The following is a 12,974-nucleotide window of genomic DNA, read 5'->3' as shown; positions in this document are numbered from 1 at the left end:
TATACATAAGACATATAATACATATAACACTATATTACTATTTTTGGTTGAATAACTTAAATATTTAAAGATGAAAAAGATACAACTGCTTTTTTCGATTTTGGTAAATATGCTGGATTATTTATTGATTTAACTTTTCTTCTATTCCAATGTTTTAAAAATTCCTTATGAATAGATTCTCCTGCCTGCTCAGACCAGGTACCAAGTCCATCTCCATTTAGATATTCCAGGCAGTGCGTAAGATGCTCTAGTGTTACATGAACTTTTAAGGTTTTTGAAAGTTCGGTAGATTCAAAAATTGTTTTCAATTCTTTGACGTATTTTTCGAGATTATCGCCATTCTTTGCACTTTTAAAAAGAGCTAAACAGTGCCATAGCACTATAAATTTTCCATTGTTAGAAGAAAATGATGATGTTTGTGTGATAAAAAATTCCAAAATTGCATGTTATGTATTTACATTTTTTACCAAAAAAGCTTAAAATGATCTAATCAGATTTTAAAAACTATAGATTCTGCATGTATTTATAAGTAGCAAGCCCCCTGCATAAGCAGTTTTTCTCGACATTTTAGTTTGAATAAAATTTGCTTCCTGCACACCGTGTGGCCGGGCCAAGGTCATCATCGTATGATCCCTTCAAGCTACAAAACTTTCAACCAGAATTCATCGTCGTTATGTGCTTTCCTGAAAAATATCGCAAAATCTTATTCAGAACATTATTTGACTCTAATATAACTCGTTAGAGTAGCTTTGACTCATAAAACAAATTTTGAGTCGAGAGTGTGTTGACGTGTTTTATATTCGCTCTTGCTTTTGACGCCTTTTCTGTAGAAAATTGTGAGTTTATTAATTTGAATTATTGAACTATTGTGTGGTAGCAGTTAGTATTGGCATCGTGTTTTTGTTTTGGAGAACTTTTACTACTACGTTAAGCATATATGGGTAATAATTACAAATAATGTCTAACATTTGTGGCAAATGTGAGTCAACCCTAGATCGTCGCAAATCAACAGCTATTTCTTGTACTGGTTTTTGCGGGAAGTAAATTATCTAAACTGCCCGAGTTTTCTAATGTAAACGAAACAGTGCCTCTATTTTCGCAGGTGGTTAACAACAAATCCATGGTGATCATCAAGCCCAAAAATTTTGAACAACCCAATGCCCAAACCAAAAATGATTTAATGAATACTGTCAATCCCGTTGACTTGAATATCCAGGTTGCTAAAGTAAAAAATTTAAGTCAAGGAGGAATTTTAATTGGTTGTAGTGACTCCAATGATGCCAATAAATTTAAACAAATGGCAAAACAAAAACTATCAGCCAATTATGATACCAAGGAGCCAAGTAGAGGTAATTTTAAAGTAAAAATTGTGGGCATGATCGAGAAATATTCCAATGAAATTTGGTGAAATTTATTAAGCATCAAAATGAAATATTTTCAAAAAGTAATGTGTATTTTTAAGATATGGTCAACTAAGAAAAATAACAAATTATACCAAGCGATTTTAGATCTCGATGGTGAATCTTATTGCAAGATTATGAAGCAAGGTTACTTATTCGTTAACTATGATGTTTGCAAGGTATATAATGCGATACAGTTGAAAATCTGTTATAAATGTAGTGGACTGAATTACTACAAAAAGTCGTGCGCTAGTAAGATACTGGTTTGCCCTAAGCGTTCTAACGCACATAATATTAAACACTGTCCTGTAGATGCGGTTCCTAAATGTATTAACTGTGTCAATGCCAAGATATCTGACTGTAACCATTTTGTGTGGGATAGTGAGATTTGTACTGTCTATAAGAGAAAATCGATTCATTATTTAGTAACAATTAGCAATTACTGCACGGTAAGCTTGAACTTTCCAATGTATTTCATATATACTACCAGAATTTTCGTGGTTTAAAATCGAAAACACATGAATTTTTTAATAATACATCTGCATGTCCTTTTTATTGTTAGGGCAGAGTGAGACGCGGTGTAATTTTATAACTGTTGTATTGTATATAACCGTACAGGTAATGCAATGTTAATCAGTAACAATAAACATTAAATACAAAACATCGGGGTCGAGAGCGTACAGCAGTGCAAACCTCGCAACGTCACATACAACGCTTGACAGGTGACAGCAGCGCAGGCTCGATCTGAATATGGAGTCCGATTTTCACACTAACACTTCCCCTCGCGATCGTACACCGACTCTTTAACATCTTTGGATATCGGTTACTGGAGAGGCACTCAAACCTAACATCTGCACACAATTTNTGCTCTTCAAACTAACCTATAAAAAGTTGTATCCTGCAATTTAACTTTTTAAGAAACAACCTAAACTTGGATAAACAGCGCTAATAAATAAGTAGTAGTAGTAGTAGTAGTAATATAAATTTATTCATGTAAGCCTAATTACAGGATATGAAACGTCGGACAAACAAGTAGGTAAAAAACATATTAAAATACTATCACTATTAAAACACATTTACAATAAGTTACAGGTTAAAAATAACAGTGTTAGTCTGCAGTTAAGACTCAAACTGGAAATACTCATCTATTGACTAAAAGGCATGTTGGGTAAGAAATTGCTTTTGTTTTAAATTTGTTTAGATCCGCAATTGACTAGGTTTTAATAGACAACACTTTCCTTAGAAATTTCTAACACACTATATTCATAAATTTTTTGTGCTGAATACATTTATGTAAAGAAAACTATAGCATTTAAAATTTTTGAGAAAAATCCATAAAAAGGAAATCTTTTGAAATAACACCATCTATAGGTTTTCATATTGAGGTAAATGACATTACGCATTCACCACGAAATAAAGCATGAAAAGACCTTTCCAACGAGGTATAACACTATGGGCATTTGATGAGCCAATCCTTAAAAAAATACATTTTTTTGATGAAACATTAGCGACTTTCCCCACTTTTTCTGTCGAGACATAGAACAAAAGGTCAATAACAAAAGTTATACGCAATGAATCCGGCTATCCATATTTGTACTATGTAATATACCTGAATAGGAAACGTTTCTGAGAAAAATTCAACTCTGTTTTGGTATGTAGATTGCGCCCCCTAGCGGCCGAGCTACGAACTTGAAAACTATTTCCAACGATTTATTATTCAAAATTTTTTTCCCGAAGCTCTAAGGCCTATACTTTTTCTAATATCGTACCTCGCCGACCCTAGTAGGACACTCTGTATTATACAGTGCCTGGAAATAAGTTTAAACATATTTAACAACTGCCTTATGTGAGCTTTGTTCCTTAATATAGGTTTTTCCTTATTTGTTTCAATAACGTTAACAAATTTATTTTTATAAAAACCATAGAAACTAACATTCTCTAAATTGTTTTTGTTTTGATGTTTAAATTAAGTCCTACAAAAAATGTCAAAATTATGCAGTTGCGTATGCTCAGAATAATCAGAACCCCCAAAAAAAATACACCAAGTAGCACATGGTATTGCTACTAAAATATACTTGTTTTAAATGTTNGGCACTCTGATGCGCACAGACAAACGTCTTCTGCATTTTTTGCGGATTCACTCCGGTTCTTGCATTGCACAGCCTTATGTCCGATTCCTTTACACTTATGGCAACGAAATCTAAAAGTTTCTTTATTGTCTCTGCCACCCGAACTAGAGCTTGCACTATTTCCTGTATATTCAGTCTTCTTTACGTTTTTATGCCGCCATTTCGCATTATTTTTTGTGTATAATGCGTTCTGAGAATTTTGTGATATTTGCCGTACTTCGGATTTCCTCGCATTGTATTCTTCGACAATTTTTACACGTAGTACATCGGGCGTAGGCAATTCATCGGGAGATTCTATCGCACATCTAAAATTCTCAAAACTAGCGGGCAAACTATACAGTAGCATGATTGCTAATAAATCCGGGTTGATTTCAACTTCCATTTCACACAGTTTATCGACGGCGTCGAAAAACTTGTTTATATGTTCACGTACGTCTCCAGATTCTTCCATACGTTGTAGAGTTAGTTGTTTCAGCAGCGTGGCTTTTCTAGCAGGCGCCTTTGACTGGTATATACTTTCCAGCTTTACCCATACATCCCTGGATGAGACACATCCTTTTATCGGTTTTAACTCAGATGGACTAATCGCCAGTATAATGTCGGATTTCGCCTTGCTATCACTTTTGGACCAATTGCGTACTGCCATCGCCGAAGTGGTATCACTTACTTTTAATTCTGGCTTTACACATTCTCCACTTACGTAACCCCATGCGTCGTTTTTTACAAGCAGCGCTTCCATTTGCATTTTCCAGGTATCGTAGTTTTCTTTGTTGAGAGTTTCAATTCTAGACGTGTGAGTTGCACTCATCTTTCTCGCTAAAACTTGGACACAACAAATTAGACGAAAACTTTTCTACAAACCACACACCGACGATTATATGTCTCTGGGATCCATAACCTGTTAGGGCAGAGTGAGACGTGGTGTAATTTTATAACTGTTGTATTGTATATAACCATACAGGTAATGCAATGATAAATCAGTAACAATAAACATTAAATACAAAACATCGGGGTCGAGAGTGTACAGCAGTGCGAACCTCGTGTCATATACAACGCTTGACAGGTGACAGCAACGCAGGCTCGATCTGAATATGGAGTCCGATTTTCACACTAACATTTATTTAACTGTGTTAACTGAAACATGGCTTGACTCGGGGGTGTTAGACTGAATTATTTTCCAATGATTTCTCCGTCTTCAGAAGTGATCGTAAGTTTGACCTGACAAATGTAAGCAGAGGAGGGAGTGTTTTATTAGCACTACGAAAGTCATTTTCTGCAAAGCTTATTGACTTGAGTTCTATATCTGATGCATTTCCCAACATAAATATAATAGGGATTAAAATAAATTTGGCATCTCTTTCGGTAATTGTTGTTACATTATACATTCCCCCTAATGTAAACGCACAAATATATGAGCTATTTTTTAATGCAATTTCTGCTATGTCTTGTTTTTTAAATGATGATAATTTAATAATTTTAGGTGATTTCAATATCCCTTCTTACAAAAATTATGTGACATCACGAGAAATTAACAATGGTTGTCTTAATTCCCTTGTTAATTTTTGTGATTTTTTTGGCATCACCCAATATAATAATGTCTTGAATAGGAACAATAGGCTTTTAGACTTGGTACTGTAGATCAGCGTTTCTCAAAGTGGTGGTCCGCGGGCCGGCGCCGGTCCGTGTGCAAAATGTTGCCGGTCCGAGAGCCGGGTCTACGCACGCGCCCCCCACAATACTTCTCTAAGCCCGCAGCTGAATGCAGAAGTGCAGTGTGCAATGAAATGGGAGCTGATCATAAGAAACTTATTACATGCTGAAGTGCGTTGGTTATCAAGGGGGAAAGTCTTATCAAGAGTATTCAAGCTTCGCAACGAACTGGTGCAGTTTCTTCAAAGCAAAAAAACAAATTTGGCGCAACTTTTCCTCGACGTAAATGGGTGGTCATGCTTGCCTATTTAGCTGATATTTTTTCCATCTTGAATGATCTCAACGTTTCTATGCAAGGACCGATGACTGCCAGTTTCACTATTGCAGACAAGATTGCTGCAAAGAAACGAAAACTAGAAGCATGGAAAAATCAAAAATCAAAATATCAAGAAGTTGTTATGATATGATTCACAACTTATCGGCATTCATTGACAATGCAGGAGAAGAACTTGATATTACATCTCTAAAAAAGGTTATCAGCGACCACTTGACTAACCTGACAGAACGTTTCGAGTTTTATTTCCCAACAGAAGAAGATCCGCATAAAGAAAATGCATGGGTGCGTAATCCATTCGTTCCATTTATAGGTGACTTATCTGTCATTATAGAAAATAAATTGTTGGAGCTCGCTGCTGATGAAGGACTGAAGGTTAATTTCGAAAATATATCACTCGCATTTTTTTGGTGAAAAGCAAGACAAGAATATCCCGAGCTCTCCGATAATGCTTTGAAAAAACTTCTTCCTTTCGTCACCACTTACCTCTGTGAGATTGGCTTTTCAACAATGAGTGTAATAAAAACAAAGTATAGGAATAACATGAATATTCATCCCCCATTTCGAGTGGCGTTATCATCAATTGAACCACGATTAGAGAAACTAACCAAGAATAAGCAAGCCCATTTATCACATTAAGGCAATGTTGTGCGATTCTGGCTGAACTGTTTATGTTTATATGTAGTTTCTTTCCAAATTTATGAATAAAATCCTTGCGTTTCGTTATTGTTTTTTTTAATAAAGTGAAAAAACTGGACCTTGATAAAATTGTAGCGGTCCGTCATACATTAGTAAAATTTTTACTGGCCCGTCACACTAAAAAGTTTGAGAAGCGCTGCTGTAGATTGCATATAACTGTCAATAAATCTGAAAATTATCTAATTACTGAGGATGCACATCATCCTCCATTAGATCTATCTTTTGTTTATAATTTTAAACAAAGAGTATGTAATAACCAAGCATATCCCTCCTTCAATTTCAAAAAAGCTAACTTTAATGCACTATATCATGATCTATCTAGTATTGATTGGTCTTATTTATCTGATTACACAGATGTAAATGAGGTATGTTCTGAGTTTTAGGAAAAATTACATACAATTTTCCTTCAAAGTGTTCCCCAAACAATCAGAAGAAAATCAACGTATCCTCCGTGGTTTAACAGAACCATAATAAATAACATTACATTAAAATCGCGACTGTGGCGTCAGTTTAAGACCACAGGAAATATAACTTGTCTTGATGAATTCAGAGCTTTACGTTCGCAGATTAAAAGGGATATTGATATTGCACAAAGAATATGTTTTAAATGCGGAATCGCATATTAAATCTAATCCTGGTAATTTTTGGTCTTTTTACATAACTTAAAAAACACCTCAAGTATACCTAACTCAATGAATTATCATAATAGGGCTATTAATGATACAGATGGTATAGTACATGCATTTGCTCACTTTTTTCAGTCTGCGTTTATTCGTTCATCTGTGTTTGATGAATCTAAGCCAGATTTTATACACAACAATGTGTCATCACTTAATATACCAGAGATTTCAGAGCAAAATGTCTATAAGGTACTTAAAAGTTTCAAAAATAAATTAACAACGGGTCCTGACGTAATTCCAGCTTTTTTACTAAATGTGCACCTATACTTGCATTACCACTTAGCAATATTTTTAATTTATCTTTTAAATCTGTCACTTTTCCTGATATTTGGAAAAAGTCAAAAATATGTCCCATTTTCAAAACAGGAGACAGAATGAACATTGAAAATTATAGACCGATAGTTATTCTATGTAACTTTGGAAAACTGTTCCAAATGGTTATTTATGATATCCTTTGCTTCCATTCAAAAGCGCATATCTTATTCACAACATGGTTTTATTTCTGGAAGATCAACAACAACAAATCTTGTTACTATCACTAACTTCATAGCTAATTCTTTGGATAAGAATGGGCAAACGGATGTTATATTTACAGATTTATCGAAAGCCTTTGACAAACTTGATCATGGGCTATTGTTACATAAATTATCAAACTTGGGATTAACAACAAATTTTCTTAGTTTTTTTAATTCTTATTTAAGCAATAGAACTTTCAATGTTCAATATCGGAGCTATAAATCAATTGACGTGTTGGCGACATCTGGAGTTCCGCAGGCTTCAGTACTTGGGCCTCTCTTATCTATTATATTTATAAATGATATATTTAAAGACATTCAGACACATACCCTGTTTCTACCCTTAAATTACTCTTTAATGCATTTGTCAGGCCGAAGTTAGAATACGCTTCCATTATCTGGAATCCTCAATATGAGGTTCACATTTCTAACTTGGAGAAGGTTCAGAGGATACATCATACTTTTTCTGTATAAACTGTTGTCCTCGTAAATAGATTGCCCTGACATTTTGAGTAGTATTTACTTTAATATTCCTGGTGTTTGAACTCGCTCAAATGTATTATTTTATTTGTCAACTACGAGAACAAATGTTCTTAAACATTCTCCAATTTATCAAATGTGTACATATTATGTAAATGATTATAGTACCAAATTTGATATTTTAAACTGTACTGTCAGTAATATAAGACGTTGTATTTTAAATTTAGATTTATAACCTGACCATCACTTTATATGTTTAAACTATTTTGTGTTCACTTTGTAGTTATGTAATTAAGCTTGTATTTTCGAATCTATTTTTCATGTATTATGCTTTTTTATGTAATCGTTTATTGTTTCTCCTGCCCTTTAATTGGATTTGTATCAGTCTGGGCAGCTGTACTTTAAATAAAAATAAATAAATAAATAATACAGACATCTGATTGTATAATTTTCTGCTCTATCCATTTCTGGTGTCAGAAATATATCTATCATATCTAAAAATCTAAGTTGACCTTCAAATGACCTCTAAGATTGACCTTTGGGTCGAGGTAATCATCTCAGGACTCTACAATTTTTGTATAATTTTTCTTGAAAGTGCTTCCTAAGAAGATATTGCAATGCATTATTTATAATGGGATACCCTGTATAACTTTGATATTTCAATATACAGGCTGAGTCGAGGCTATGGTAAAGCTTTTTTATCACTAGAATACAGAGTGTAAGAAGTTTGACTGCCATTACTTCAGCATCAGATAGTCATAAATGAACAAAAAAAGTTATATATTACGGGGGGAGGGGGGGGGGGGTGGGTAAGATTAACAGTTTTCAAAATACTGCGAGTATTAATATTGGGGAGTTTCATCACAATGTGACAACAGCGCTGAACACTACGCAGTTGATGCAGACCACGTGTGCACGCGGCAGACTTATCCTAGGATAACAAAAATGTAAACAACTATTAATTGTGAAAACATTTACAATTAGTAAATTTCAAGACAAATTGTTTTCCACTTTTTAAATAAATAAAATAAAATGTATCGATTTTGTAGTACGAAGATAATGTTGTGATAAATTTTAGCTCGAATTTTAGTAATTATGAATCTCTTAAAACAGGAACTTAACTTTTAATCAAATTATGAATTTTAAAAATATGTAATTATGCGTATTGCTGGTTGCTCGACTGCTTAGTACCTTGTGTTAATTGTCGTGCCGTTGTCACATTGCTCGATATGAATTTCATCAAATTTTAAATTTATTACAACACTAATTATTTTTTAGAATTAAGCATAAAGAAGTTCAAAAAAGTAATAACATTGTATTTTATAGTATTCTATGCACGCAGTTCTGTCCATATGGAGATTTTGATAATTTTTTCTCGGAAATGGTCGAGTTTAAGATCCATGTCATATAAGGCTATTTTTGTTTATTTTAATGTATTCTATCGTCTGTTAAAATTAAGGCAATGCAACTTCTAACACCCTGTGTATTTGAGGCAAAATTTCAAAATAGGTTTGTGTGTGGGAGGGGGGGACAAGAAATGCACATTTTAAAAATAATTTTACTTATACAGGGTGATTCGTTTTCGGAGGGCCGACCAAAGTTGTATTTTTTTAAATGGAACATCCTGTATTTGAGTGAATATTTATATTTTACATGGAATTATGCAACTTTTTCGTAATATTCTAGCGATAAATCAACTTTTACAGTGTTGACTCACCCGGTACATACATTATGTGGGTATGTGTACGTGTGAGTGTGTGATTGTGCGCATCCATATATGCATACAGCAGCATTGGGTTATAGCCACACGTACTCAAAGCTTATTTTCGAAGAGCTATATCTCGAAAGGATGAATTTTTGGGACTTAACGACCATTGAAACTTTTGATCTACACATCAAGTACTACCAGATTCCAAAATTTCAGCAAGTTTGACCGAAAGCCATTCCCCATAAGGATCCTGCGGGGTCCTTTACTACCCTTACTTATTTAATATGGCCTGCCATTCTCCTTGACTTTCAGGTACAGGAAAATCATTAATTTCAAGCCTTGTTCGAGATCTTAATTCTTTCATCATATCTTCTATATCAAACATAAAGGGTTCTTGTCCAAAATTTGCATCTACTACTTCTCCTGGTGTTTGTAGGCCCACTGTAGGATATAAGTTAGGCTAAAACAAAATTAATGTATCTAATAACTGCTGTAGACAAGAAAACGTTTCCAATATAAAGTATTGAAAGGAAATTATACATATTAAAATCGGGCTTTAGGTAGCGGTGCCTTTTAGCCCCACCCAAATTAAAACGAGCTTATAAGTAGAAAAAAAAAATTATATGTTCCAAATAATATTGATATAATAATAATAAAATTATATTTTCTACAATTCGGGTTTTCTACTATTTCAAGTTTTTTTTATCATTGAGCAGATAGCAAAATTTAGAGCCCCACAAAAAAAAAATTCTGTGCATAGTACTAGACCACTATGTTTTCGAGTTCGCTGAGTCCGAATCCAAGGTCCGTTTGACTTTGTTAGGTCAGGTTAAAGGTCATTTCAAGGTCAAACCGAGAAAAATTCCCCTATGGTTATTATACAGTGTCGGAAAGTCCCCATGGTTCATCGGCCGTAACGTGAGAACGATAAAGAAAGTCATAGAAATCCGTGCGATAGAGAAAGATGGCTATAATGAAGGCGTCTAATAGTCACCGCCCATTTCGCCCTTCCACAAATAAGATCCACTTCTTATTTCATGGCCTTCATTATAGCCATCTTTCTCTATCGCACGGATTTCTATGACTTACTTTATCGCTCTCACATAACAGCAGATGAACCATGGGGACTTTCCGACCCTGTATGTTTTTGGGGTTACCGAGTTAGAATCGGAGGTCCGTTTGACTATGTTAGGTCAGATTCAAGGTCGTTATAAGGTCAAATCGAGAAAAATTCACTATATTGGGTTAACCGTAGTTATTATATACTATTTTTCATGTTTTAATATTAGAGTAAAATTCGTTTAATGATAAACATAGCACTAAAACTTATTTACCACAACAACCTTTATTACTAATATTACTATATTGTTGACATGTACCATATAAAGCACTCAACTGTCTACTAAAATTCTCCCTCAACTTCAAGCATGGCAACTATCCGGAACCTTTCTTACCGGGAAGGATGAAAGTGTTAGTAGTAACCAATAATGCTGTATAAAATTATAGTGTCGTATTTTCAAATGTGATTGAAAAAACTCATGCTAATGTGAAGGCTCATGAATGTTGAGTCTTTCAATCCATTATAAATGAGCGAGGCAAAAATTGCTTTCTAAGACAAGCCAACAAGATCAAATGGAGTCTTAATAAAGCGACAAAAAAAACCTGTAGTATTCCCACTAAAGCCTATTTAGAAGTTACTCAGTTTAACCTCAGTGACATTGATCTTGACCCGGTAGAGACAAAAGGAACTCTAATTTGGACTCAGTGACTTGAAGAAAAAACATTTAATTACTTTGGTTGCCTATAGTGGATTTTTCTTTGTTTGATCTTGGAATGACCGTATAATGACCTTGAATCTGACCTAACAAGGCTAAACAGACCTCGAATTCAGACTCAGCGACTCCAAAAACATATAATAACCATGGTTGCCCTCGGTTTTACCTTGAAATGACCTTAAACCTGACCTGACAAGGTCAAACGGACCAAGGTTCGGACTCAGCGATCTTGAAAACATAAGGATATAGTGATTCAGTCCGATGCACAGATGTGGGGCTGTGTTATTTTACTATTTGTACAGACCCTTCATAAAAGTTGACAAGCCACGTGACCGCTGAGCTTGGGCAACTCAACATTGCACGACTGGTATTGGGTAACAAAAAATCCCTAAATCTTTACGTCACCAATATTAATAATTCGTTTACAATGAACAGTAAGAAACCATTACACCTACGATCAAAATAATGCGATCGCTGATTAGTAGAACTTCGTAAAAAATTACATCAATTACAGCCAGTGAAACAGAATATTGTGTTGCAATGTAATCTTTATCTTAATGTTTTAACAATTTTTAATTTTACAGAAATTTAATTGCCAACATGAAGAAAATAAAATTGCCGTTCCAACCAAAATTACTCGTCATATGGCTTGTAATCTTTTATGAAGGTTCTGTATTACTGTTATTGTTTATTGCATAATTATGTAATTAAACACTATTAAAAAAAATAAACCAATTACCTATAATATATGATTTACCTTTAAAGAGGGCGTTTTTATGCGTCATTTTCGATGAATAAATATATTATTATTATTATATTATTAGGTATATTATTATTTTTACAAAATTTTCGATAAAACAGGAAAGGTATATTCTGATGTTTACATGGGTGTCCATGTTTTCAGTGATATTTCACTGCGAAAAATTAAAGGAATCCTTGTATTTAAACATTTTTATAGTTTAATGCAGGGGTCGGCAACCTTTTTTGGCTGCGAGTTAAAATCAACCACAGTGTGAATATTAAAGGGACGTTTGGGTCAGTGATATTTTCATTTTAAAACAGTCTTTTCGTGAATAATAAGATACATTTTATTAAGAAAATAATTACGATACACTTTTAAACTTTAATTATTATTATAAAAACTAATAAAATTCTAATTATTATAAAAAGAAACATTTAGCAGTTACCTAAGTGAAATAATAATTATTATTTTAAAAAAAAATTGCCATGAACAAACAAAAAGCAAAAAAGAGGTTATATCAAGATTGACGTGCGCGCAAAAACAAAGCATCTATTTTCAATTTTTTTTATTCTCAAAATATTCGTTTCATGTTTATGTTTTATAATTTATTTTTATATATTATACTTTTTTTAGGAAATAAAGTAAGTCACTTGAAATTAGTAAATGGGTCACTCAATGACCCGCGGGTCATAGGTTGCCGACCCCTGGTTTAATGGATTTTCTTGTTCTATCGTCTTCTTGAGATATAGATGTTATCAACTGAAAATTATGATTTTAATTTAGTCAGACTAGGATATACATCTGTATGCGGCAGTTTTAAGCCACTCAGTTTCTAGACAGTATTGATTTAAATATATATATA

General features: G+C 33.7%; 1 protein-coding gene across 1 annotated transcript in view; it reads right to left on the bottom strand.

Annotated features, from left to right (window-relative positions):
• LOC108915790 (ran-binding protein 9-like) overlaps positions 1-12,974 on the bottom strand; it is a gene marked incomplete at its 3' end in the record, with an annotated part of 49,578 nt that overhangs the window by 13,578 nt on the left and 23,026 nt on the right. The window contains exon 5 of the mRNA XM_023456421.1: positions 9,871-10,055. Coding sequence (XP_023312189.1) covers positions 9,871-10,055 — 185 coding nt within the window. The remainder of the gene's footprint in view (positions 1-9,870; positions 10,056-12,974) is intronic.

The sequence above is a fragment of the Anoplophora glabripennis genome, unplaced genomic scaffold (genome assembly GCF_000390285.2).
Source record: "Anoplophora glabripennis isolate ALB-LARVAE unplaced genomic scaffold, Agla_2.0 scaffold1476, whole genome shotgun sequence".
NCBI lineage: Eukaryota > Metazoa > Arthropoda > Insecta > Coleoptera > Cerambycidae > Anoplophora > Anoplophora glabripennis.
The sequence above is the reverse complement of the archived record's forward strand: the minus strand, read 5'-3'. Positions and strand labels throughout refer to the sequence as shown.